Source organism: Amphibalanus amphitrite, unplaced genomic scaffold (assembly GCF_019059575.1).
Source record: "Amphibalanus amphitrite isolate SeventyFive unplaced genomic scaffold, NRLGWU_Aamphi_draft 000174F_arrow, whole genome shotgun sequence".
In the NCBI taxonomy this organism is placed as follows: Eukaryota; Metazoa; Arthropoda; class Thecostraca; order Balanomorpha; family Balanidae; genus Amphibalanus; species Amphibalanus amphitrite.
In genome coordinates, this window is record NW_024881669.1 from 444097 (window position 1) to 470725 (window position 26629).

The window sequence follows — 26629 nt, forward strand, 5'->3', positions numbered from 1 at the left end:
GGTGCATGTATTTTCCAAAGAGAAATGATATGGGAGAGCATTCCCTTGCATAACATCTAGATACGTCATCAGTATGATTTTGCAGACGATCGTATGGTAACAGAACGCTTTTTCGGTGCCTTAATTTTGTGACAAAACCGGCGTGATTCACCGGTTGCGGGGGGAGCGGTGGTGAATGTTTATTACATATTTTTACAGGATTATTAAGCGCAAGTTGGTTATTTCATTTGACTATTTGATTTAGCATCTTGGTAAGGTTTTTATCAGTTGAAGACACTTTCAAGAAATAAGGTTTAACATTCGGCGGCGCGGAAACCATGGCAAAATTTCGCCGCAAAATCACTTAAATGAATTTTTGCGCATCACAATCAGCACTTAATGATTCTCATGAGAGTCCCGAGCCCTGAGGCATCCTCGAAGTTTATGGATTTTTTTTTTCTAGTCCGGCAAACACGCATCTTCATGTAGGTACTCAATTATCTAACTGACTAGCAACACTTGACAGCAGACAGGGTCATTGATCACTAGTAGCGGCAGAACACCTTCAATTAACCCGCGAGTTGCTGGGGGGGGCGTTAAACACCCCTACTTTTTTCACCGGGCCATAGCATAAAAACGGCGCGCCGCAGGCGCGCCAAATTTTGGGTACCTGTAGGGAATTGATTGAAGTTTATTGACAAAGTTTCAAAAAATCGGTCGGAAAAATTTTGAAATATCGAGGTTTTAGTGACGTCATGATTTTTGAATTTTCGACCAAAAACGGCGTATGTTCAAAAAATCATATAAAATCACAGAATAGACATACAGACATGCCGTAAACGCCATTAGACTGCCAATACCATGAACAATCAAATGGCTATCTTCGATTATTGATTATCATTCCGCATTTTCCAAAATCTTGAACTGAATCTTGACAATTTCTCGTGACTACTTCACGACTATGTTACATGCATTTCTTAAATTAAACTTTTTTAGCAAAACACGTATACATATGATAAAATGAATGTCACCATCGTGTTCTACGCCCCAAATTACCCATAAAACATGTGTCACGGGCTGCGAATATCAGTTTTGATTTTCGGGGATATGTGCCTACCCGGTTGACCTGACCTTGACCCTGACCTATGCTTGACTGACCCCTACATGGAGCTGACACTCTTGTAGGCCCTATACGATGGATTGTGCACCATTTTGACAGAGTTTATGACGAGAGGCGCCCATTGCGAAGTCCTGAAGTCCATGCTACTGAAAGGCCGATTTCAGGTGTTTGACCTGACCTTGACCCGACCTGTGACCTCAAAACTCAACTTTAAAGTACTCATCTGAAGCGTCTCGTCGCGCTCTTTCGTTTGCCGCCTCGTGCGTTTCGCTGCGCCTATTGGTTCTCGAGTTATCGGCTGGGGGCGTTTAACGCCCCCCCCCCCCCCCCCCCAGCAAACGGTGGGTGGCGAAATACCCCAGCAACTGCCGGGTTAAGGGGGGCCCGCACACTTTTGGTGCGACGCTTTCCATGCAATGCCCATAAGGCTAATGTTAAAATGGCAGAATCAAGGGGGCACCGTGCCCTGGTGCCCCCCCCCCCCCTCCGCTCTGCCGCCTATGTTAATCACAGAGCCTCATGGACTATCCTGCGGCGATCAGCGATGGAGGGAGGCGAGCTATCCTGTTGCGTTCAGCAGGGCTCAGTGCAGAGCCTGTAGCTGCTTTTTCCCACAGTGATATAAATTAATGCGCAGACTGCATACTTGAGGTCATCAAATGCATCTATCCAGCAGTCATTCAAAAATGCTCCTGACCATAGCATTGCATCATTTTTTTTCAGTGTGTTATTTTGCCTCCAGTTGAACATTAACAAGATTTGTCTTGTTGGATTGCAGTGCACCTAGTCTGAGCATAGGCTAGCCATGGCAGATGCATGGGATGAGCTACAGCAGATAAAAAACAAGAGGCTTTCACTGAGGGAAAAGCTTGCTCAAAGGAAAAGAGAAAGAGAGGACATCCTCAGTGCTACTGGTACTGCTGGTACCAAAGGTAAGTCCTGTGTTTATTGGTGACTTAACCCTCGCCCGTATAGGGCGGGGGGGGGGTCGAACGGACCCCCCCCCCTCGGTTTTTCGTGAGTAACTCGCGTGAAAAGCGGCCGATCGCGACAAATCTTTCAGTACCCTCGAGTTGATCAATTTTACGCCTACTCTGAAAATGTCATGACTCTGACCCAAATGACCTTTGACCTGTGACCTACTCGAGACCATGTTTGGCCGGAATCGCGATTCGGCGTATGTCGGCTCGCATTAGCCGCGCTTTTGCAGCCTTTTCGTGGTTTCCAGCGTTCAAACATGTGATACGATGTTGCCCCCATGCATTAGGGTTGGTGTCAAGGTCACCTGAAGCTCAGGTCAGGCCATTGACCTTTGATGACCTTGGCTCACTTTTTCGAGTTTTACATGTTTCTAGGCCAGTTTTGGAGCTAATTTCGAATTTAGAAACCATATGAACATTTACAAAGTTGTTTTGGTGCCTTCGTGACATGTTACGAAGCTGTCAGAGGCGGTCGACACCTATTACGAATACCCGGCAGGACCCCAACTGGATGACTTGACCTGACCTGACCCGACCTGACCTGACTTGACCTGGCCTAAATGCATGAAGACATCATCTGTGATCAAAACTAACATGATATTCGTGATCAGCATCTCGAAAAACTCCATAGTAGCCACACATAACGACTTTCTAACAGGTCTCGATTTTCCCGACTTTTGGGTCATTTAGTATTTACCTGACCTGGAAGGTCAACCAATGACCTAGGACCTTAAAATTGGGTATCATCGGCTTCCTTTCGTCACGGGCAACACGCTCGTTTTCTTTCCTCGAAGCTCCAGCTCGATCAGGGGTGAAACGGCAAGGGGGGTCCGTTGCCCCCCCCCCCCCCTTATGCGTCCCCGACTGGAAAAACACCAATACGGGCGTGGGTTAAGTGTCATTTGTGTCCATTGTTATCTTTTGGTGTTTGTAGTTTAAAGCTATTGCATATTTTAATAATAAAATTTACATCTGATCTGTGTGCTATTTGTGCTAGCTACACAATAGTCAATATACTTTTTGGTAATGTGTCTAGTGTCATTGAGTGGGTGTTTTTCACATCACTTTTATCTTTGTTGTGTGTGAACATTGTGTCACCAAATGTCGTACCCCTCCCAGATGCTCTGCAGACTCCAGCCAAGGTGGCTCGTACTGCCGGGCCAGCACTGACTGTGTCACCTTTGGTCACAATCAGTCCTGGCAGCGCCGCAGCCGAGGCAGTGTCACGTAAGGAATGAAATCTGTCATTTTATAGGTGCTGAAAAGTATATGTTCATTGTTAGTGAGTCTCATGGAAGTATGCTCTTTGCTGCCATCTATTGATGTTAGACTTTTATCACATCTTCACGGTATTGTTTCCATCTTTATTGAAGTGTTTCTCAGTAGCAAAAAAAAAATCAGCTTCCTAGCATCACATGCACAGTAAATTTGTCCAGCGTGTGTGACGCTCCGTTCCCGGCGGCAGCGGCGCCGCCGATCTCTGACGGCCACCGGCCGGAGGCGGAGGCCGACCCGGCTGACGTGGAGCGGCAGCTGGTCCGACTGCTGGCCGGCCTGCACGAACTACCCACCGACGGACGCCAGCTGGCCGCCGACCTCGCACCCCGGCTGTCCGGCACCGTCACCCAGCGCAGCGTCAACAACGTGCTGCAGAAACTGGCCGCCCAGGACCTCATCAGGTGCGTGTGGCCCGACAGGCCCGGACCGTTGTGTCGCCGGCGCGGACTCCGTCTTTTTATCGTCAGATGAGTGATGATGACATCAGTGTTCACGCTTGTTAGTGTTTGATGTCTGTCTGTTTATGAACTTTGCGCAATATGGTGGCCTTTGCCCGTCGATTTGACGTACTGATCCTGATTCCGCTGTGTTGACCGCGCTGCTCTCCCACCGGGCTGTCCGCAGCGTGCAGGAGGTGAGCCGCGAGGGCGGTGACCGCGTGCTGGAAGTCTCCTCTGTGGAGCACGTGCGGCTGCAGGTGGTGGCCGGGGAGGGCGGCGCCCCGACCACCGACGAGCCGCCGCCGCCCCCCGCCGCCGAGGCGCCGCGGCCGGATGACATCATGGTGAGTGGCGCCGCCCGGCGGACCAGCGCAGCAGCTGTACTGTGGGAATGGCCGCTAGATGGCAGGCAGATGTCAGTCCGGTAAATAGCTCGTTTTATTCTGACAAGGACCGTTACGGGCTACGGCCATTGTAGCTGTCACGTTACCCGACAAAAAAATGTTTAGCTTTCAGTGTCCAGAGGCTTTGATTTAGTGTGTCAAAAGAGCAGACAAACAGACAGTTACCATGCCTCTCGCAAATAAATCTAGAACTTCATGTATTCCTGCGCCCTCAACACCCTCTGTCAGCGCCATTAATTACCCTGACAAACAGCCTCCGGTATTACACAAAAATAATACATCCGTGCAGTCAATACAACGGTGACATTTCTTTCAGAATTTGCTGGCGCTCCCCTCGGCGCGAGAGAAGGAGAATAAGAAGATGGGGGAGGAGATTCTGGACCTACTCTGTAAGCCCACCGTCAAGGAGCGCTCCACGGCTGAGCGCTTCCGCTCACAGGGGGGTGAGTACTCGACATTCGCAACGTTACATAACGGACGGTCGAAGCCCGCTACTACCGCATATAGCATCTTTAGCGCATAGTCACCAGTAAAACGCCTTTTGGGGCGACCAACGGAGCGAACGAGAGGGTGGACCTTGCACGTGCGAAGTTGCGAGGGGACACCTCCAACTAGCTTGTGCACGGCACTTTACTAACCGGCCTCTAGCGATGTGCCAAGTTTGAGCGCAAGCGGCCCAGCCGTTCTCGAGATCTGGAAGCGGCACCCTGCACGTGCGCACGGGCAAAATGGGTCCCAACTGACTTAGCATCGCACCCTACTAACCGGTCCCTAACCATGTACCAAATTTCAGCGCAATTGGTTCAGCCGTTCTCGAGATCTGGAATAGACCCCTGCACGTGCGCACGTGCAGCAGCACCCCAACTGTGGCACATGGATATGCATTGCCTAGTGGGTGCCTACCTACATGCCAACTTTCAGCGCAATCGGTCTAGTAGTTACCGACATATTGCAATTGTTACAAAACTGACACCTCTTCGTTTTGCACGTGACACGTGCATAAGGGATCACCCACATGCATCGGGACTAGTCCAATACTTGGAAGAAGGAATGAAGCTACGATGCAAAAATTACTGCATGTAAATCGGTCAAGTGGTTGCGGAGATATAAGCTTCGCAAAAACGTGACCACGGCCGGCCGCTCATACTCAGAAATTTCCGTTAACCTGCGAAAGACTACGCTCGCTTCGCTCGCTCCGTAACGAAAGACTTTGCTGGCTTCGCTCGCCCCGTAATATTTTTTTTCGCCCGTAATAATTTATTTAACCCTCGCTGGCCACTGGCCATTTTGCCATCCTCAGCGATACAGGGCCTTCGGAATTTAATTTCGTTTTTGAAATTTCGACACATTAAGGATAAGCATTCATACTCTTTCCCCACGTCGGAGCATTGATTGCTGTGATGCGTTGGCATTAGAACGGCGCGGTTGGCTGACTACTGCCCTGAAGTACGCCAAGTGCAGCCACTCCGTTCATATTGCGCAGTGTGTCCGGGTATTTCGGCCCCACTAGGTCACCTGCACTCATGGGTGACATGACATTGAAGTGCCAAACTTAGTTATCTTGTAACGATAACTATTTACGCATGCCGTGACCCAGTCAATTCTGAGTCAGACATTGCCCAATCGTGGCCACTTGTTGGGGTAATACCATGCCATACGCGAGACATTAGCGGGCTATTCATAGACTAGCTGGAATCGCGTTCGCCGTTGTCTATCTTCTTAGCGAGACGGGACGCTGTTGGTATACCATCGTTCTTAGATGAGTTTCATATGGTCGTCATATGGTATGGCCCACATAACGTACATACTTCACTCCTGACTCCATGCACCTCAGGGTTACGTCAGTCGGTCTAAATGTAGCCGCCGCCCCCTGCACTAGGAAGGGCTATGGTCGGTGGGGTGACGCGGTCCGCGTCACAGTCTATTATATGTGGTGTTTGCTTTGCTGACGTGCACAGACAATCTACGAGCCTTGCATCAGTGTTGAACCATACATTGCTCTAGTCGCGGAAGGAGGCAAGAGAGTAGCCGGCCTTCCCGTGTTCATCTTGCAAGTGCCAGATGCTCGTTACCGCGTTACCGCAGATCAGAAGACCGTTGGTCGTCAGACGTGGTGACCGCCCTACCGCCGTCATACAGCAGTTACAACGCCCACGGCGTGATGCAACCCGCGCAACCGGCCCTCTACCGCCGTCAGTCCGTCTCCTGGGCCGCCGACCGGCCGGGGTTCGGTGGACAGCCGCACCTCAGAGGGAATGGCTTCCTCGCAGAGCGCACACCGTCACTCAAACGCCCCATGAGCTGCGGTGGTCGCTGGCGCCGGGAGGGAGAGGGTCCTCAGGAACCCAAGAGGGAATGACGCCGGTTTCTTGTTATCGCTGCATCAGTCTGTGATACTGCGGGGCAATTTGCAGCTTAGTGTCTCTTCAGCAATGCAACGTCTTCTCTCACCCTTTTTCGCAATTTTTTTTTCAAGTGTGCGTTTTTCTTCCTTGGATTGCTGACTGATCTATAAAAAAATGAGGATGATACCTTAGCCCATTCCGCCAGACACCACTAAATTATAACAGCGTAACTTTCCAATTTTACAAAGCCGTTCTTCGCTCTTCGCCAATATTTCCTTGATCCATCCGATGCTATTGCGTACTTTGTTGATAGCCACGGCGCACTAGATAGGCACTACCACTGCGGGCTTGTGACCAGTTTATCAACTTGCCGTCATGAATGGCGTCTTTTGTTTGTTTGTTTTTTCGACGCTGTCGTAGGCTCGTTAGTGGATGGGGCAGTTTAGGCAAAGCAAGTCCGACACCGCTATAGCGGTGTTTTGACGCTTGTATTACTCTGCTATGTCCCCTATCCCAGTATCCCACCAGTGGCGGCGGAAGGTAATTTTGGATGGGGGTGCAAAGTTTTCTCAAGGGGCCCCTCTGGAAGTTTTGGGCCCCCTTCAGTTTTTTTAGTGATTATTATTGACTTATGAAAAACGAAGATTTTGGAAAACTATCCCCATACACAAAAGTTCTGTAAAAGGTTTGAAATTGCAGTGTACCTACCTGTCTCAAAGAATGAAAGCATAAAGAAGCAACTGCAGCTAGTTTTGTATCGGCTAATCTTTTACAGGGTGGACCAAAAAGGATGGAAACATTTTGAACTCGCATAAAGTATGTGTTATTGCATGCAGGTGACTGAAAATGATACCAAACGAGAGAACATTTCGTGGAAATTCATAATGACATCTCTCTCATCTGCTTTCTCTCGTTTTCCTTCTCTCACAGCAAATGTTCGAAGAGGCCATCTTTGCGAGACAGGCAAAGAGCGGCCCGCCTGCCGGCTGACGCGATAGCCCGATGACACATGTCCTCTGGTATGACTCGCACAGCCTTGGTGGTCACTCTCTTCAGATAACAGAGGCCTACATAACCTTCCTTGTAGACCTGACCCTTGAGATGACTCCACAGGAAAGGAATCCATAGGTCAGATGAAAAGACAGACAGGCCAGTTCCACTTCGGCTCGAGGATGGGAGCGACAACACCGTGGCTGACGACCAAAAGCGCTACCAAGCGACGCTAAAGAAGTTGTTGAAGTGAGCCCAAACGAAGTATGGCAGTCTCATGGACCTCATGTGATTCCAGCCAGACGGTGCGCCTCCTCACATCGCGAAACAACGCTCAAGTGGAGCGAGAACCACTTTGGTGACCGGCTGATATCCCGCAGTGCCTGTCGGAACTGGCCTGTCTGATCACCTGACCTGACCCCGATGGATTTTTTCCTGTGGGGTCATCTCAAGGCCAGGTTTACAAGGAAGGTTCTAAAGGCATCTGTTACCTGAAGAGAGTGATCACCAAGGCTGTACGAGCCAAACAAGCGGACATGTGTCATCGGGCTATCGCGTCAGCAGCCAGGCGGGCCGCTCTTTGCCTGTCTCGCAAAAGTGGCCTCTTCGAACATTTGCTGTGGGAGACTGAAAACGAGAGAAAGCAGATGAGAGAGATGTCATTATGAATTTCCACGAAATGTACTCTCGTTTGGTATCATTTTCAGTCACCTGCATGCAATAACACATTTTATGCGAGTTCAAAATGTTTCCATCCTTTTTGGTCCACCCTGTAGTCTAGCCACCACCCGCAGCGTCTCAAACCACTTTTCTGGATCCGCAGTGGACCATTGAGGGCCCTACGAGACCGTTCCAAGAAGACCGTGTTTAGAAGCCCCTTGGAAACCGACCACATAGAGACTCCTCCAGAGATCTACATACATGACTCCCCAGATTGAATGAGCCCTCCGATCAGGGTCGGTCACTTGAAAGTTGCTGAAAGGTTTCAGAAGGCAGTATAGGCTCGAAAGTCTTTAAGGGCTCTCAGAAACCGGCATCGGACCCCCAAAAAGCTTGTATGGAGGCCCTCCAAAGCCGGGATGGAGGCCACAGGAGCCGATGTTTAGCCTAAAGAGCCGGTATGGAAGACTGAATAGAGGAAAGGGGTCTCAGTGGGGTCTTCAGGGGCAAGCGTTTGAGCCCCAAAAGTATGTGTGGGGTCTTAGAGGCAGGTAGACCCCTGGGGTATGCATGGGGTCCCAGGAGCTCGCGTGTGAGCCCTAATATTCGGCTGGCGGCTACTAGAACCAGCATGGGGATTCTTAGAAGATGCTTAGACCCACATTTCATGGGTCATGAGTCCCAAGAGTCGATGTAAGGGCCATAAAAGCCGGTGTAGGGCCCATGGCCCCATAAGTTCCGACATTGAGACTCTCAGAGGCCGGCGACGGGGCACCAAGAGCAGATAAAGTGCCTCAACAAGCCGACATGGGGCCTGAGAATCAGTGTGGAATTCCAGGAGCCTGCGTGAGCTCTCGGAGACCTTCGTATTTCGTAAGGTCCACAAAGGTCGTTGGATCCTCTGAATCTGAACTCTGCGGGACCCTCAGAGCCCAGCATGTCTCCTGGCACCTGCCTGCGTTGAGTTGAGACCCTCCGACGCCGTCGTAAGGTTCTTCAGAGGCCAGCGCTGGCCCTTGAAGCCTTCGTTAGGCCCTCGAAGCCGTCAAGAGGGCCCTCAGAGGTCAGCATGGCCCCTGGAGCCTGCCTGCGTCGAGGCCCTCAGAGGCCGTCGTGGGGCCCTTAGACGCCAGTGTGGGCCTTTGGAGCTTGCGTTGGGTCTTAGAGACCATCGTGAGGGCCCAGAGAGGTCGTCGTCAGGGCCCAGCCCGTCAGGGACCGTCCTGGGGTCCTCAGAAGTTGTTGTGAGGGCCCTTAGAAGCCTTCGAGAGGGTCATCAGAGGTCGTCATGAGGGTCCTTGGCCATATTGAGGGTCTTCATGGGCCCTCAGATACCTTTGCAGGGCTCTCAGAGGCCTTGGTAAGACCGCTAGAGGCCATCTTTGTTACGGTTCTCAATAGATTGTTGCAGAGCCCTCAGATGCCAGCATAGCTCCTGCAGCCTGGTTGTGTTGGGGCCCTCAGAGGCCGTCGCTGGGCCGTCTGAAGCCAAATGGGCTCTCAGACTTGAGTTGGGTCTAGGGCCGTCACGAGGGCTCTCAGAGACCGTCGTAGAGGCCCTCAGAGGCCAGTGGGCCCCTGGAGTCCTGTGGGACCCTCAGCGGTCGTCATGAGGGCCCTTAGTTGTCGTTATAGGGCCTCAGGGGACAGAGTTCGTTGTGAGAGCCCTCAGAGTTCATCGTAAGGGCCCTCAGAGGCCGTCATAGGGGCCCTCAGAGGCCAGCGTGGCCTCTGGAGTCTCCTTGGGGCCCTGGAGTCTCTGTGGGACCCTCAGCGGTCGTCATGAGGGCCCTTAGTGACCGTTGTAGGGCCCCAGGGGACAAAGTCCTCAGGTGGGATCCCTCAGAGATCGTCATAAATGGGCCCTCTGAGGCCGTCGTGGGGGCGGCCCTCAGATGCCGCGTGGAGCACCAAACGCTCTCGGGACACTTCTAGCCGGTGTGGGGGCCCCAAAGACTAGCATGGGGCGCTCCTGATCATAATTGGACATCCCGGATGATTCCACATCAGTGTTCGTTTCCCGATCACTGGTTTTCAGGAGAAAATTGCATTGGATGGTGCGACGGGCCCCTTGTACGGATTTTGGGGGTGCAAAAAGATATGTTTGCACCCCCATGTTTTTCGATGGGGGTGCAGCTGCACCCCCTGCACCCCCTATTCCGCCGCCACTGTATCCCACCCAGTGTAGTACTAACTCGCTGGGGTGTCGAACGCAGACTCGAACGGGGATTCCAAAAAGGTTCTGATCAGAAATGCCATCTAAGGGACGGCTTTTTGTATGTGTGTTGAACTGTTGCCGTAGCGTGCTTGGTAACCTGTCCGGCACTCCGGCAGGTTTATAAAATGGTGCGCCGTGTCTGTTGATGTAACACGCGCTCTGTACCCTGTCCGCTTCTGACAGGTGCCCAGGTACAGGAGTACTGCCGTCACGGCACGCGGGAGGAGTGCGACAGGTCCAACAAGGAGAACGCCAACCCCTGCGGCAAGTTGCACTTCCGCAAAATCCTGCAGAAGCACACTGACGAGTCGCTGGGCGACTGCTCCTTCCTCAACACGTGCTTCCACATGGACACCTGCAAGTAAGGCCCGGACCTGGGCGGGAGATATAGAATTTGAACTCGGGATTTGATAGAATGGCTACTCAGCTGAGCATGTCTCGCGTAATTTTCTGTTCTGTTTAAGTTTCTTTGACACGTAATTTGCTCTCTATACGGTAACACCTTTTCTCGCATTCTTAATACAGCGTAACAGCAATCCATGTCAGTTTTTCTATGCACCAAGTCCTCCCCTCTGTACCATTGGCCTTAACGTCCCCGTCTCGCCCGTTAGGTACGTGCACTACGAGGTGGACTACTCGGGGTTGAACCGGTCGGGCGGCGGCGGCGACGCGTCCGACGCTGGCGTCACGGTGCCGCTGCCGGCGGAGCTGGACCGCACCGTCCTCTTCCCGCCGCAGTGGATCCAGTGCGACCTGCGCTTCTTCGACATGTCTGTGATAGGTGAGTGAAGGACCAGTGCTGCCAGGAGTTGTGCTGGACAGATTGCGGTACTTGGGTGTCGGTGTCGGTGGGCGGGTAGGTATGTGTAACGTTCGGCGGGCTGTCTGACTGGGGAAGGGTAGTCTGGCAGTGGGTGGGACACGTGTGACTGTTAGCGGGGTTCATCCGGCGGCGAATTCGTCTAGCGGTGGGTGGCCGTCGCCCCAGTGCGGCTCGAGGAACTGCCGCTGGGCCGGCACCTCTGATCTGACTCCCCGACACAGATGCCGTTAGTTACGATATGACCTCCGGTGAACGAGGGGCACGGTTCACCGCACGGTAGTCAATTTACGACCTCCAGGGACCGAACTGCCGCTTATGTGTGCATGGGGCAGGGTTCGCTGCACGGTGGCCAGTTAATGAGCTGTGAATGGGCCGACTGCAGACTCCACGCCCACGGTGACGCAATGACCGGAGGGACTTTGGTCACTGGTGCCGGCTTTATTACCAACTGAGGGCCGCCTTGTGACGGGATCAGGGGCGGACGTGCCTTCTCCCTCTGCCCTGTCCTACCTGAGCCCTTGTTACGTCAGCGGCAGCGCCCTCCTCCGAGATTGTCGCCGTCAGAGAACGAACCGTGTCTGTGTGAAGTCCTGTTCGCCACTGGAACTCGTCACTGTTTTGCTGCGACGGCAGCACCCGGTCTAACTGCAACAATCGCTGATTGAATTTCACTTTTTTGTCCATTGAAAACAAGAATAATTAGTTGTAAAACAATAGTTACTTTGAGCATCCCATTTAACATGATTGGGAAGGCAGTAGGTACATAGGTACGGACTTACCTTTTTCGAGAGGCATCAAACGTGCCTTATCCCTCACAACCAGGACATGCGCGCACTACCAGGGACCGGGGTGTGTTGCGTAATTTGTTTTGTGGCTTTTGTATTTCTGTTATTCCAACTGTCTGCGGATAAACGACAGCCTCCGTGTACTTGAGGTGAAGTTCGACGCATATTATCCACCAGTGTATGGTCGCCGATAATTTGATTGCATATTTTCAGTGATTGTCTTATGACAGTGTTCGCGCTGCCTTGTTGCCGTTAATTAGGTGGTCAAACATGCGTTGAGTGCCTGTGCCTATCGCAGAAATGTCTGCCGTTTGAAGTGGGGACGGAAAGCCCCACTTATGTGTGCATGGTGCGATGTCCCTCCCCTTAGGGTGGGAGTGGGCAACACTCAGTATAAGTGCCGTCTGTGAGCTTATCACCAAACCAACAAGGGCGCTTGTTATCCCCTCCCCTCCCCCACCAGTAGCTGTTCCCTGTCGAGATATTCTTGTGCACACGACACCCATATATGGATCGTGTGCAAGCTTGGGAGCGTTGAGCACTGTTATACAACCATAATCACGCCCTATCTCTGAACAATCCGTGCGGTAAAGCACCGCGAAGAACACTGTTGTGCATCAGCGTATTTAGCACAGCCCTTTTGTTTACGGTTCAGCGTTCATATTGGTATCCATGATAACCCATATGGATCAGATGAAACTTGGAAGTCTTTTACGTCATATTTTAGATGAAGGAATGTCATACATAGCATTTTAGTTTTAGCAATGTTTCAAAAGTTCATCCAAAGACTCGCAAATCTTATGTGTCTAAGACAATATGGGCCTTTTTTGGAGGGGAGGATGAATCAACTTTGTCAGGGTAAATCGACACCCTGATTCCGTTCCATTTTGCAAAGCACACCCTTCAATCGTATCCGATATGTTCGGTTAAGCGTAACCGATGGCACTTCCGCTCTGTTCAGCAATAGCTGATTCCTACGAAACCCGTCTGTGTCCACGGCGTTTTATTGCCGGCGTGTGCCGCCACTGTTTGCACAGTGGCGCCTTCTGTCACCATTCCTTCCGCGGCGGAAATGACTGGCGCCCCCGCCCACACGCACATTGCCATCCGGCGCCGTGCGGAATGTTCAGGGGCGTCTGTCCGTCGGGCGGTGCCGCCGGGGCGGTGTTATCTGCCGTCACCGGCGTCTGGGGGGCGCCGCCGCCGTCTGCCCCCGTCTTGACCGGAAGTCTGTCCCACACCTGTCTGCTCGTCCCCCCCCCCCCCCCCAGACCGAGGATATGTGACCTCCCCGTCAGACTAGCCAGGGGTCAATGTACAGGGTGATTCATAGCTGTGTGACCGAAAATAAATGAAAACTACAGGAAATGCATTCGTGTTACATGTCATTGCCAGGTAGCATATTAAACAGCCAAATCTGAAGTTTTGATCCATGTATAGCATCAGTCACAAATACTTTTCCTTCGACTCTCACACTTCTTTTAGACAAGATGCTCAAAATGGCCACCTCGGCGACAGATGCACTCCAGCGCCATGAGAGCCTAAAGTTGGCGATGGCGCAGACGCACAACATTTCTAAGGAAATAGAACCAAAGCAGCTTCCAATGGCATCCTTCAGCCCCAGAATATCCTGGGGACTCTCATCATAGACCTCGGACTTTGCATAGCCCCAGAGGAAGAATTGCACGGCGTTGAGCTCCGGCACCAGTGTGGCGCCCACCTGACCTCAGCGCTCTTTGAAATCAACTTTCCGGGGTTCGCTTACTATTTTTTTTTTTTGTGCCGCGTTTAGCACTGAACCTTGCCCTCTGCTTTGAATTGATTAACGATTCTATGAATTGATATCTTCTTTGGAGTTTCCCTTGGGTGCAAGCCCTTAGGCGTGCAGAAACATCTTTGTGTTTGCTTGACGGACTGTACAAATTATACAAATTATATACAAATTGTATACTGTATACAAATTACACATTTTTACTTTTTGCTGCGCTGTGTACATCCTAAGCGATACACACAAGGCCATATAGATACACACAGACCAGACCAAGATAGAACAAAACTTCATAAAATTTTCTACTAGCACGTGAAATTTCACGCGGAAATATGCAATATTCTTCTAAAGAGAGTTCAACTAAATAGGTCACATGGCTATGAATCACCCTGTATGTCTCCTCCGCTATTCGAATGGAGTCTGCGTGAATTGTGTTATGTAAGAAGCGCGGAGCGGATGACCCGCGTAGTCCGAGCGTACTGAGTTCCCTCACCCTCGCACAGCCATTATGCCACCGGGTAAGTACCCCAGCCCTCACCCTCCGCCCGTATGTCCGCGTCTGCAGGCGAGTGCGCGGTGATCATGGCCGACCCTCCGTGGGACATTCACATGGAGCTGCCGTACGGCACCATGGCCGACGACGAGATGCGAAACCTGGACATCCCGTCACTGCAGACCTCGGGACTGATCTTCCTCTGGGTCACCGGCAGGTCAGCACGCGCGCCGGAGAGAGCGATCTCTCTTCTCTCTTCTCTCTTCTCTCTTCTCTCTTCTCTCTTCTCTCTTCTCTCTTCTCTCTTCTCTCTTCTCTCTTCTCTCTTCTCTCTTCTCTCTTCTCTCTCTTCTCTCTTCTCTCTTCTCTCTTCTCTCTTCTCTCTTCTCTCTTCTCTCTTCTCTCTTCTCTCTTCTCTCTTCTCTCTTCGCTCTTCTCTCTTCTCTCTTCTCTCTTCTCTCTTCTCTCTTCTCTCTTCTCTCTTCTCTCTTCTCTCTTCTCTCTTCTCTCTTCTCTCTCTCTCTCTCTCTCTCTCTCTCTCTCTCTCTCTCTCTCTCTCTCTCTCTCTCTCTCTCTCTCTCTCTCTCTCTCTCTCTCTCTCTCTCTCTCTCTCTCTCTCTCTCTCTCTCTCTCTCTCTCTCTCTCTCTCTCTCACACACACTCACTCACTCACTCACTCACTCACTCACTCACTCACTCACTCACTCACTCACGCAGTCACTCAGTCAATCCTTCACTGATTTACTCACTTACTTTATCGCCCTTGCTCTTGCTCCTGATTTTGTATTTTTCTTGGGCAATAAGTAAATCAGTGGGATGTCGATAAGTTTTATTTTTCGTGGCCAGTTCGTTTGCGCAACAGGTATTCCCCCCTTAGCTTGACGTTATCAGTATTGACCTGCCTTTGATTGTTGCCTGCTGACTTGAATGTCCATTCTGTTGTCTACGTTGGGACACAGTTTTAGAAGAATGATATGACTTAGTGGGCTCTAGATTCAGAACGGCTAATTAGAGGTAACGAACGTTTCGAAATAAGCATTCCGCCTGCTAACAGTTCATGAAGGGAGACCATGTAACATCACGTGTTTAGTTTCCCGGCTGCTATCTGCTGGCACCCCGGCTCACTTTCTCATCTGGAACAGTATTCTATCCCCTCAGCTGTGATACTTACCCCCCCCCCCCACACACACACACACACACGGGAGTCTCTGACGCTATGTTCTATCCTCCCTCCAGAGCCATGGAGCTGGGCAGGGAGTGTCTGACCCTGTGGGGATACGAGCGGGTCGATGAGCTGATCTGGGTGAAGAGTAACCAGCTGCAGCGTATTATCCGCACCGGACGTACCGGTCACTGGCTCAACCACGGAAAGGTAGGCGCCATCGCCACTCAAAGCCGTGCTTTGTCATCGGTTGTTATTGACTCCGTGAGAATCGTGTTGTCCTCGGTGTTTTTATGACGGCACAACCGAGTGGTGTGCTCTGTCACGTGCAGTAGCGGTGAGTGGGCACTTCTAAAACGCTTGTGTAATCGGTCATTGTTTATCGGACGCTCTTTAATTTGATATTCATATTATCCTGTTGGGTTTTCCGCCCCCAATAGATCTTGCCGCCGATAAGGAGCCAATTGAGGCTGATCCCAATAACTTATGGGTGGGCGCACCTCCCCTGTCTGAATACAAACGGTCTCAGCTGCGACGACCTGTTGAGTGTTGACTTATGGCCGTACTAAATAAGTCGTAGTTGTTACATCAGCTCGGAGGCATTTTTTGTCCTCTTTCGTTTTACATTCTCATGTTCGATTAGTTCTTATCAACACAAATAAAACTGTCATGTGCTTTACTTTAATCTGAAGCGTCGAGTGGAAAGTAAATAGCCGCTTTGTGCCTATCATTCGCTATTTTCCTTGTCATCCAAATGTTAGATTGTGCTGTAAAAGCGTCCATATTATTAGGTACAAGTATCATTGTGTTGCCTCGATAATGCTCAACGATAATGCAATGCTCATCAGGGTTCATTCGTTCAATTAATTGGTGAAAAGATCCCTTTTTACCGTATGTCTGTAGCAGCTCGGCAGCTGATGGATATGAAGTGGCACAGTTCCTAGTGTTTTGTCACTCCTTCTGCGTCACAGCTGCCCACCCCAGGCTCCCGTTCACCCGCCGTTATCTCGGCCACTGACCTCCCCGTGACGTGCCCCAGGAGCACTGCCTGGTCGGTATGAAGGGCGAGCCCCAGTTCCTGAACCGCGGCCTGGACGCCGACGTCCTGGTGGCAGAGGTGCGCGCCACATCGCACAAACCGGACGAGATCTACGGCATCATCGAGCGGCTCAGCCCGGGCACCCGCAAACTGGAGCTGTTCGGCCGGCCGCACAACGCCCAGCCCAACTGGTGAGTGTCCATAACGCCCAGACCAACTGGTAAGTGCCCCACAACGCCACAACGCCCAGCCCAACTGGTGAGTGCCGCACAACGCCCAGTACGACTGCCCTTCGCTGACCTTCCACTGTCCCACGATGCCCAGCCCAACTGGTGAGTGTTCGTTCACCCAGAAACGCGTCCTGTCGACCGACTGATCGTGGCCCCATGACTTCCGTCGATTCTGTCACTGACCGTGTGCTATACGTACACCCACTTAAATTTCGTGCTGTAACGTGTGAAAATAAAAAAATGTGACAATTTTATTTATCTGGTGATAGTATAAGATAGGAAAATCAGTCGTTTTTATAAGTGGATACTTTGTGGTTAAACGCATTTGTCAATTGTCCAATGTATGTATTTGATGAACTAGATGATGGTGGTTAAAGGAACTATTTCATATACAGGGTGTCCCAAAAGTAAGGTCATCATTTGTTTTGGCCACACCGCCAAAAATACGCGATGGATAGAAATAAATAGGACATCATATGAAAGAGCATTTTATAAAATTTTATTCTGATATACATATGAGTCAATACATTGGCTCGTAGCCCCACATTTGCTGCTTTTCTGCATGGCTACCATTTCGGGCCGCGTGCACGAATAGACTGCGTTTTACTTCCTCCACTATTCTGGAGCGATTCTCCGGCGAGATGCCGCTTATGTTTGCTCGGAGGGATTATCCTTTAGTTCTTCCCGGCTCGTTGGGTTGTCCTAAGAGACAACCTTTCCGTTGTGTACCCAGAGAATAAAAATATGAAGGAATAACGTCAGGTGACCGCGGAGGCCATTCAATGGCGTTGCCCTGACTGAAAATTACGCGATCTCACATCCACTCTCGGAGACAATGCATGATCATCAGGACGGTGCAAGCATAGTCTCCATCCTGCTGAAACCACTGCTGGTTGATGGTGTCGGCACAAATGCGTTGCGACGAGCGGAAGAACCACTGGGAGGACTCTCGGCCACCTCTCTTGATTTATTTTCACCCGATTCCCGCTGTCGTCCTCAGGACCTCGAAGCACAGGTGGCTAAGTATACATGCCCTGTGCGTACATTATACCTTTTTCTGACGTTTTACCGGTTGAGGCGAAACTATGCATGAGTTCAGAGATAGGGCGAGCTGATAGGGTCTGCTTAGGGCCGAAAACTGGGCGGTATTTACCCTTTGTTTTAATGACGGACCCTCTCTAAGAGTTGAATTTCGACCTTCTCAGTTTTATGCCTACTGCTCGATGTATTTATGATCAAAAATGTTTTAAGCATGCAAGAAAATAATTTTATGGATGTACCTTGCACGTGTTAAAATTGGAAGTGATTCAGACTCTTACTTCTCGAGATATCAGTTTTAAGTCAAGTTATCAGGTCAAGTTTTAAATCATGACCTTACTTTTGGGACACCCTGTAAGTGTATGCTGTCGATTCGCTCCGTTTGTCCGTTTGAATGGACGCGCTATCTGTCCCCTGTGATTTACGGCGGCGGCGTGCCGTGCCGGATGTGTGCCACGAGTGCCGCTATAACCGCCCACTACGTTAGGCCGTGCGCGGTGAGCTCGTCCCTCGGAAGTCGCGCCGAGCCGCGGCCCTGTCCCGCCGCCGGGAGTTGGGACCGCGCCCGCCATGACGTCAGTGTGTGTGTCTGTCTGCGGCAGGATCACACTCGGCAACCAGCTGGACGGGGTCAACCTCAGCGACCCCGAGATCGTGGAGCGCTTCAAGAAACGCTACCCGGACGGCGACTGCCTGAAGCCGCCGCCCTGACCGCGGCCGCCGGCGGTGGCGCTGTGATGGTCCCCTGATGAGTACTGTGGACCGATCTCCTGAGGTGGGCCGTGGACCGATCTTCCGAGGTGGGCCGTTCCCTGTGGCAGCTGGCAGGCTGTGACCGGACCCCGTGATATGACGGTCGGTGGTCCAACTCCCGGCCCGGGGAGGAAGAGGGCTGAACTGGCTCCCCGCCCGGGGAGGGAGGGGGCTGAAATGGCTCCCCGCCCGGAGAGGGAGAGGGCTGAACTGGCTCCCCGCCCGGGGAGGGAGAGGGCTGAACTGGCCTCCGCCCGGGGAGGGACAGGGCTGAACTGGCTCCCTGACCGACGCTCGGTCGGTGACCGAACTTCCCGCCAGGGAAGGGAGTGACCTCAGGCAGTTCACTGAGGGACCGGCCCGGTGGGCCTCACTGATCATCCATGGGTAATGTGCACGTCACATGTTGTCTTGTGAGCTCGTCTTGCGGCGATCTGCCCGGCAAAGCTATTTCTTGCCGCCTCAGGACACGCACGTCCGCTTTTTACCATTGTATTTGTATTTATTGTGACAAATATGAAGTGTCAACATCAAGTGTAGCTGTCATTTCTGCCAGACAATAGGTTGGCAACAGACCAGCTTCGGGTAGAATATGTAGCATGTCTTGTGCATCTCACTCATTCCCAAAATACATCCGATTATCGATCTTTTCGATTTTGCGCGATATGTATCATGTTGCTGGTGGTCAGGTGTTCTCAGCGTTAACATTCTTATAATCGACAAGGTTATTGTTGCATTGATTCAGACTGGTTTTAGTGGCATACGGCGTTTTCTTACCGAGAGGGATTTTTCAAGAACGATTAACCCTCGCCCGTATAGGGGGGAGGGGTCGAACGGACCCCCTCGGTCTTTCCCGAATAACTCCCGTAGAAAGCGGCCGATCGCGACGAAACTTTCAGTACCCTCGAGTTGATCAATTTTACATCTGCCCTGAAAATTTCATGATCCTGACCCAAATGACCTTTGACCTGTGACCTACTTTTCGAGACCATGTTTGGCCGGAATCGCGATTCGGCGTATGTCGGCTCGCATTAGCCGCGCTTTTGCAGTCTTTCCGTGGTTAAAAGCGTTCAAACATGTGATATGATGTTGCCCCCATGCATTAGGGTGGGTGTCAAGATCACCTGAAGGTCAGGTCATTGACTTTTGATGACCTCGGTTCACTTTTTCGTGTTTTACATGTTTCTAGGCCAGTTTTTGGAGCTGAATTCGAATTTAGCAACCATATGAACATTTACGAAGTTGTAATGCGTGGTAGGAAATTACGCCCCCCCCCCCCCCCTCCTTCCTTGATCGAAGTTCTCTCTGACTAGATCACTTATCATGCTGGGATCCTGCTTTTGTCATCTGGTATAGAGAAACGTTCCGCGTACTTTCCCAAACTTCAGAAAAAGTTCATAGTTTTTATTGGAAAAGATAGGAACAAGTGTAAAGCTGGAAGTACAAAAACACATTGAGACTCGCGAGGCCAAGGTATTTGGTCTGAAGATTCCAATCCTTGACCAGCAAGCTTATATAAAACACAGACAGTGATATGACGTCATTTACAGCGGCCCGGAATGTGGGCCAGCCACGTCCGGGTGTGACGTCATAACGCCGTGACGCAGCCGCCTCGGGCACACCCACGCATCCATTCGTTAGTTAAATAGCAATAAATAGCGACACGCCAGTCGATCAGATAAGCGGTGAGCGAGATCCTCGTTGTGTCGCCTCCCCCGCGGGGACCGGCCGCGGAGAGCCGATAGGGGACGGTTTCTCTGCGTGTGGTCCCGGGGGAGGCGACTCGTGGTCATCCAGCGGCAGTGTCCGTTCGTCTTCCTCGTCATGGGCCGTTCTGCCACGCCGTCTTTACTGTTACCTGGTCCTGTCCCTCGACATCGCGTTCCTGAGGGAGTTAGCCCGAGGGATGGCCCATTCAGAGCCGCTGGTACATCAGCTCGTCCAGCAGCGTCTCGCCGATGACGTCACGCACCCAGTTGACGTGGTAGGGTACGTCGACGAACACGGCTGGCGTGCTGCTGAGGCCGCAGTCGACCCCCCACGAGGTGACGGCGGCCAGCACTGGTCTCCCGTCGGCACGGCGCACGGCCAGCGCGCCGCCCGAGTCACCCCAGCACAGCCGGCTGGCGCCCGGTGGCACCGCGCACAGCATGGCGCGCCGAGCGAAGTTGAAGAAGGACAGCTCGAGCAGGCACTGGTCGTCGCTGAGCACGCGCATGTCGACCTTGTGCAGCACGCGCGGGAAGATGGGCCCGTTGACGGTGGCGTCAGAGGCGCCCCAGCCGGCCACCGTGCCCAGAGAACCTGCCGAGGGACGGGAGGTGCGGTCAGTCGCGGCGGCAGGGAAAGCGCCCGGCCAGAGACGTTAGAAATTAACAGCAACTTGGTGAGGTGATGGCGATAATAGTTTTGTTAATTGATAATTATATTCTTTTCGTGTGGACACCCAAGTTTAAAATGATTGCTAATTCACATACTAATGTATTTGGTAATACATGTGTGTCTCACACTGATCGGGGTATATTCAGAAATGTCATGCAACTTCTGCTACATCGGTTCACTCCACACTCTACAGTACCCCCAGGCTAGTCACGGCGACTCACCAGTGAAGTCGTCGCCGGTCTCGGGCAGTTCGATCGGCTGAATGAACTCGGTGAAGATGGCCGGCCGGTCCAGCTTCAGCAGCGCGATGTCGCTCTGGAGGGACGCCTGCGGGCCGCGGCTGCGGCCGAACCGTCCGCTGTAGAGTACCACCTCTGCCACGTTCCGGCGCTGCTCGGTGCCCTCCTCCACGGAGACGTCATGTTCGCCCAGCACCACCTGGTGAGGGAGGGGGCGGCGTCAGACGGGCGGGGTCTCACGGAACGGCGACAGTGGGGTCACCGGGAACTGCTGTGAGCTTTTACGTGCTTATGTCGTTTTTTAGCCGTTTTGACTAGATTTGTCAGTTAGCCGCGAGTGAATGGAATTTTTGGGTGAACGAATGAATTATTTTATCGCGTGAATGAAATAATTTATCGAATGAATGAAATTAGTCATCGAATTAATGAATGAAACTGACAATGTTTTGTTCGGATGCCGAACAACCCAAACTGCCGGCGACTGGCAATATTTAACCGAATTCACAGATGTAACAGGAGCAGCAAAAGCCTTCTGATGTATTAAGTCATCTACTGGATGACTGCTCGTCGCGCCCAGCTCCAGAGGCTGTGATCTCCGCTCGTCTCCGGGAGCCGGGACCTCCGCACGGCTCGCTCTGAACTCTGTCTCACCTGGTAGGCGTCGAGCTGCTCAAGGCCGGACAGGCAGTGGGCGGCCGTCAGTAGCCACCGGTCGCTGACGATCACGGCGCCGCACACGTGTGAACCGCGCTTCAGCAGCTGTGCCTGCCAGGGGAACTCGCCGGCCGCCGCCGCCTGCGCCTTGATGGCCGAGCGCTGACCGGAGCCGGAGCCGGAGCCGGAGCCGGAGCCGGAGCCGCGCGGCCGCTGGAACGGCAGGCTCCAGCACACTGTCGGGGGAGAGAGACGGTCAGCACGGGATAGAGGTACGTAGGAATCGGTGGGAATCGATTGACGGTGTACCGCATGGTCAGTCTCGCGGTTTTCTGGATGGCAGCATAGACCACTACAAAACATGTGCAGTCGCACGCTATTATCAGGAAAAAAGTTGATGTGATCAGTGATGCTCCACCGCTAAGTGGATGTGACTGACATACCTGTGAAGATCGATGTAGCTATTGCTACCCGAAGAGCCCGGTTGGCCATGCACTTGTGATGAAGCCAAGTAAATCAAACTACTCCAACCCTTCTGTCCCCTCGCCAAGTTTCCTCTCCAAGCGACCTCGTCCTTATGAATGCACCGAGGGACGTTCGAGACTGGGGAGCGACCCTTTCTGCTCGAGGTCTCACGCACGAATGAAGTGGCCCGTGTGTCGGCGGCCTCCTATGTGGTCACAGTTTGTTATCTCAACAGGCGGCTGGATTCCCGCGAGGGTGTTTGCTCCGACGGTTATCGGGCCGGTCGCGTCGGTGAGGTCATTCCGTCGAGCACGTGACCCGGGTCGCGGGGAGCGGGGCGCTCCCCCGCTATCGCCGGCACACGCAGGATGCCGGTGGGGCAGGGCGGTCTTCATGTGTCGCTTTTACACGCATTTTCTTCTTTTTCAGAGATGGGGCAGGTTCATCTTGGCGGACTTCGTGAATGTCCCCGATATCGTGTAGTTTGATTGACTGCTCCGTTCGAACCTAATCGATTCTATCCATCCATTGTCGATAAACGCGCCTTATTTTCACCTCGGCTCCCATGTGTGCTCTCTACTCTGGGGGCATTCCACGTCAAGTGGGACAAAAAATGATCATTTTGAACCTCACCTCCTCCGATTTTTGCGAAACTTTGTGAAAATACTAATCTATATCTGAAAAGAAAGGAGACATATTTTTGTCAAGACATGACGTCACGTTTCCGAGATACACGTCATCAAACATTGACTCAGGCAAGGCACATTATCATCTTTAAAGCGTCATAACTATTGAAGTTATAGACATATCACCACGCGACAAAGTGTGAAATGGAGGGAATAGGTCAGGCTTTAATTTGAGGATAGCAATATTGACGTAATTAACTAATTAGTGAACTTAATTAAAATTCAAAAAATAAATTTTGATTTTCTGAAAAATGGGTACCCTTCGATTTTGCTGATTTTTACATATTTTATTCTCCTATACATCAGCTACATCATATAAAAAATCCAGAATGGGCCGACGTCTACGTAACTGTCTTTTGGACTTCGTAATGTCTGGCACTCGCGTGTTTCGTTTTAGCAACCAAGTAGAGGCGCTGCCTGGAGATGCTTCTTTCTACCCCAAACCAAAGCAAACCTAACCTGACCTGACGTTACCTGACCTAATCTAACACGGGTAAATATATACAGCCCTCATGGCAGTTGCCGACTGGCCAAATGCTACCTAGATACGAACATTAGCCCTCACGACAGTTGCCGGCTGGCCAGATGCTACTTAAAAAACAAATGCGTGTTAAACACTTCAGGCTGACCCGCTGCGAGCCAGCGACCTTTAGATTTCGAGGTGGGTACACTCGGCACACTAACTACTAAGCCACGAAGATAGCTGGTCATCGTAAGCCAGTTTTTAATGATGAAATTGGGCATTCTCCGGGCAGCGCCTCTCTTTGGTTGCAAAAAGAAAATACGCCTGACTCTCCCAGCGCTAGGGGAGAAAGGCCCGGTTTAGCCAAAAAAGGTATAAAAAATGAATTTGAATTGTACGTGGGGCGGTGGGGAACTTTATCGTGTGTCAATTTCATGGCCCTAGATCAATATATTCAAGATCAAATGAGGTTAAACGTGATCAAATTTGCTTTTGTGACTATTTTGCGTTTATACGCCCATAGCTCTAAGAGATACTGGCCGATTTTCCTATTTCTTCCTTTATACGACATTTGTAGTGTTATGAGAATCTCTAGTTAATCTTACCATAAATTTGGCAGTTAGTGGCTTGCTAAGAGTAAGATGTCGCCGGCAGAGGCGGGGATCGGCCGACGCGGGAAACGTCATAGTCACATATTGTGTTTGCACCCTAATAATTTAATTTTACCAGTTGATTTTCGTATTTATTTGAACATTAGATTGCCTGTGCATTTTTAGGTCTTCACACAAAATTTGACACGAATCCATCATAATCAGCGGTAAGAAGCGCGGTGCAAAGATGGAACCGTCCCGCGCCGGCACAGTCTACCATTCAGGCGGCAACGGCCGGCGCCGGCCGCCGAGCCGCTCCGGCAGGAATGTTTGACTTTACACCGCTATTACTAGACAAGTTGTGGACCGATTTACCTATTTCGTGCACGGGAGGATTTGCAATTCGATTCTGGACAGATACTGAAAGTTTGACATTAATATAATAATTATGGTGTGAGTTATTAGCGAAAAACAGGTGGGGTTGGCGAAATCCGCTCCCTTCCACTGCGCGTGAACGCTGCACTTCTTGTTGCTATAACATCCAAAGTTATCGTTGGCCCATTCTAATTTTCTCAGCACGTGTGCCTTACGTGTAGTGGAACACAATATCTAAATTTGAGCAAAATCGAAGGGTACCCATTTTTCACAAATTACATTTTAAAAAATTAATTCAAGATAAAATAAATTCAAAATCACCAAAAAATGTAAAAATTGTCAAATTTTACTAGCATAACTCTTTACGTACACGTTTCAGTTTGTTTGAAATTAATAGCTTCAAAAATGTTGAAGCTATAGATATTTCAAGATTGCAATACACGTCCAATTCAGCTCAAAAAGCAGAAGTTTAGCGACTTGTATCTCTGTACCCCGAGGGCATATGACAAAATCCTTTCACCCTCAGAGGTTTCACCCAATAGCCAATAAGTATACCAAGTTTGAACAAAATCGCAGAGGTGGCCGATTTTGGCTGTCCCGGTTGACATGGAATGCCCCTCTGTCGACTGTCAGTTCCTAATGATTTGACCAGGCTGGTCGATGGGCGGACGCTTGTGCAGAGGCAAGACACGTGCTGCCTCATTCTGACTTGTTCTGGTGGCAAATCTCGCATTCTGAGGACCTCTTCTGCCGGGAGAAACCCCGCTGCCGTTACCCCACTCCTGGTGTTCTATCAGCGGCTAGTCACTGTGCACCTCCTCATGCTCAATCGACCGTTCGTGAATTGACAAAGATGTTGGGTTATCAGTGGGCTGAGCATGACGCGCCACTCCACATCAAGTAGTCAGTGCACTGAGGGGCAGATAAACACTGCGGAAGGTGAAGATACGATGTCCTGTCTTGTCCTGCTTTGAAGATGCGATCCAACCTTGTCGGCCCATTCATGGCACTGCGCCAAGTACCTACTCGGGCATGTATGTCGAGTGCATTTATACGGCAGTCTATTACATGGCACATTTATTTCCGTAGAGGGTAAAAAATCACTGTGTCCATTCACGGTCGACGGTTAGGTATTGTATTTTCCGTATTGCTACATAATCATCGTAATGAACCGCTGGTGCCGCCGTTTGAGGAGTTTGCGATCAGTCAACCACGGCCGCAGACGCCACTAGTGGCACCTGGCTATCGCTATCACCGCTGGCTCCATTACTGAAAACCTATCCGTCCGTCGGTCCGCACACCCACACAGTAGCTGCAGCTGTCCGGGAACAGCCCGGCTGACCAGCTATCAGCCGACGTGTCCACACATGACACACACTTCATCCGAGCGGCCAGGTTTTCCGGCGCCGGACTGAGCGCGGCTCGCTCCCCACGGCAGAGTGGGCGCTGGGTATGCCATAGACGGCCTTGGGTATGCCAGTGATATGCCGCCCACAGGAACATGCAGTTCCTGTGAACACCTGCCGCAAACTAGGCTCAGTTTATACGAGTTTGTATCGAGTCAGTTTATATCGTAGTCACATACCTAAGTGTTAAAGCTTTCATCCCGAAGCCTAACTCTGAGAATTAGAATGGCATGATCTATTGTGTTTCACATTTTTCATTCTTTGACAGAGCGCGCCGATATAGCGTAGATACTAATCAACTGTGTAGTTAAGCATCTGCAAACCCAAATATTTTCAACATTATCTCTTGATTCTCGATTTATGGTTCTACTTCTTGCTCGCTTCCAACGCACCACTAGCTGTAGGTAGGTACGAAGGATATGGTAAGCAAAGTCGGCATATCTAACTTCCTATATCACTTTTATTTACTTCCTAGCGTTGCTCTTTTGCAGTGCCGATGTTCCACACGATGATTGCAGTGCCTATCATCGTGGGTACCGTCTATCAAAACGAAATGCACTGCTCAATACTTGCTGGTGTATATTAGAACGCATTGACAGCGGCTTAGATTCTGACATCATGGGACCATCACACTTATCACACATCACTCTTTATCATTTACCTGCGACGAATATTTAGTTATCGACTATAATAGCATAAAAATAATGATTTTGCAGCGTGCGCGATGCTGAACATTTTTACATGTTGAAGAGTAACCGTGAAGAACAGATGTAAAGGAATTACCTATAGTCTTGGTTCCTTATTGGATTTGGAAGCTCTGTGCCCGCTCGTTTGTGGCCTTCCTGCGACATATGTGATCCATCC

The 26629-nt window shown here is 51.0% G+C and overlaps 2 protein-coding genes across 7 annotated transcripts; one reads left to right on the top strand and one right to left on the bottom strand.

Moving 5' to 3' along the window:
- The first annotated feature begins 122 nt into the window (after nucleotides 1-122).
- On the top strand, nucleotides 123-19152 carry LOC122383823 (N6-adenosine-methyltransferase subunit METTL3-like). Of its 6 annotated transcripts, none has more exons than XM_043370606.1 (12): nucleotides 123-171; nucleotides 1878-2031; nucleotides 3199-3306; nucleotides 3545-3758; nucleotides 3982-4141; nucleotides 4518-4644; nucleotides 10598-10775; nucleotides 11026-11195; nucleotides 14356-14500; nucleotides 15520-15655; nucleotides 16485-16675; nucleotides 18355-19152. In XM_043370606.1, the coding sequence occupies exons 2-12, from the start codon at nucleotides 1905-1907 to the stop codon at nucleotides 18461-18463; spliced, it is 1665 nt and encodes a 554-aa protein (XP_043226541.1). In that variant the 5' UTR covers nucleotides 123-171; nucleotides 1878-1904; the 3' UTR covers nucleotides 18464-19152. The 6 variants fall into 6 exon arrangements, with proteins under 6 accessions (XP_043226541.1, XP_043226544.1, XP_043226546.1 ...); XM_043370609.1 differs by having other exon boundaries at nucleotides 123-152; XM_043370611.1 differs by having other exon boundaries at nucleotides 131-213.
- Nucleotides 19153-19894: 742 nt separating this feature from the next.
- On the bottom strand, nucleotides 19895-22514 carry LOC122383824 (trypsin-1-like). Its single transcript, XM_043370614.1, has 4 exons — nucleotides 22224-22514; nucleotides 21778-22016; nucleotides 21109-21325; nucleotides 19895-20809 (listed from the first exon to the last, which is right to left on the bottom strand). The coding sequence occupies exons 1-4, from the start codon at nucleotides 22270-22272 to the stop codon at nucleotides 20421-20423; spliced, it is 894 nt and encodes a 297-aa protein (XP_043226549.1). The 5' UTR covers nucleotides 22273-22514; the 3' UTR covers nucleotides 19895-20420.
- Nucleotides 22515-26629: the final 4115 nt, after the last annotated feature.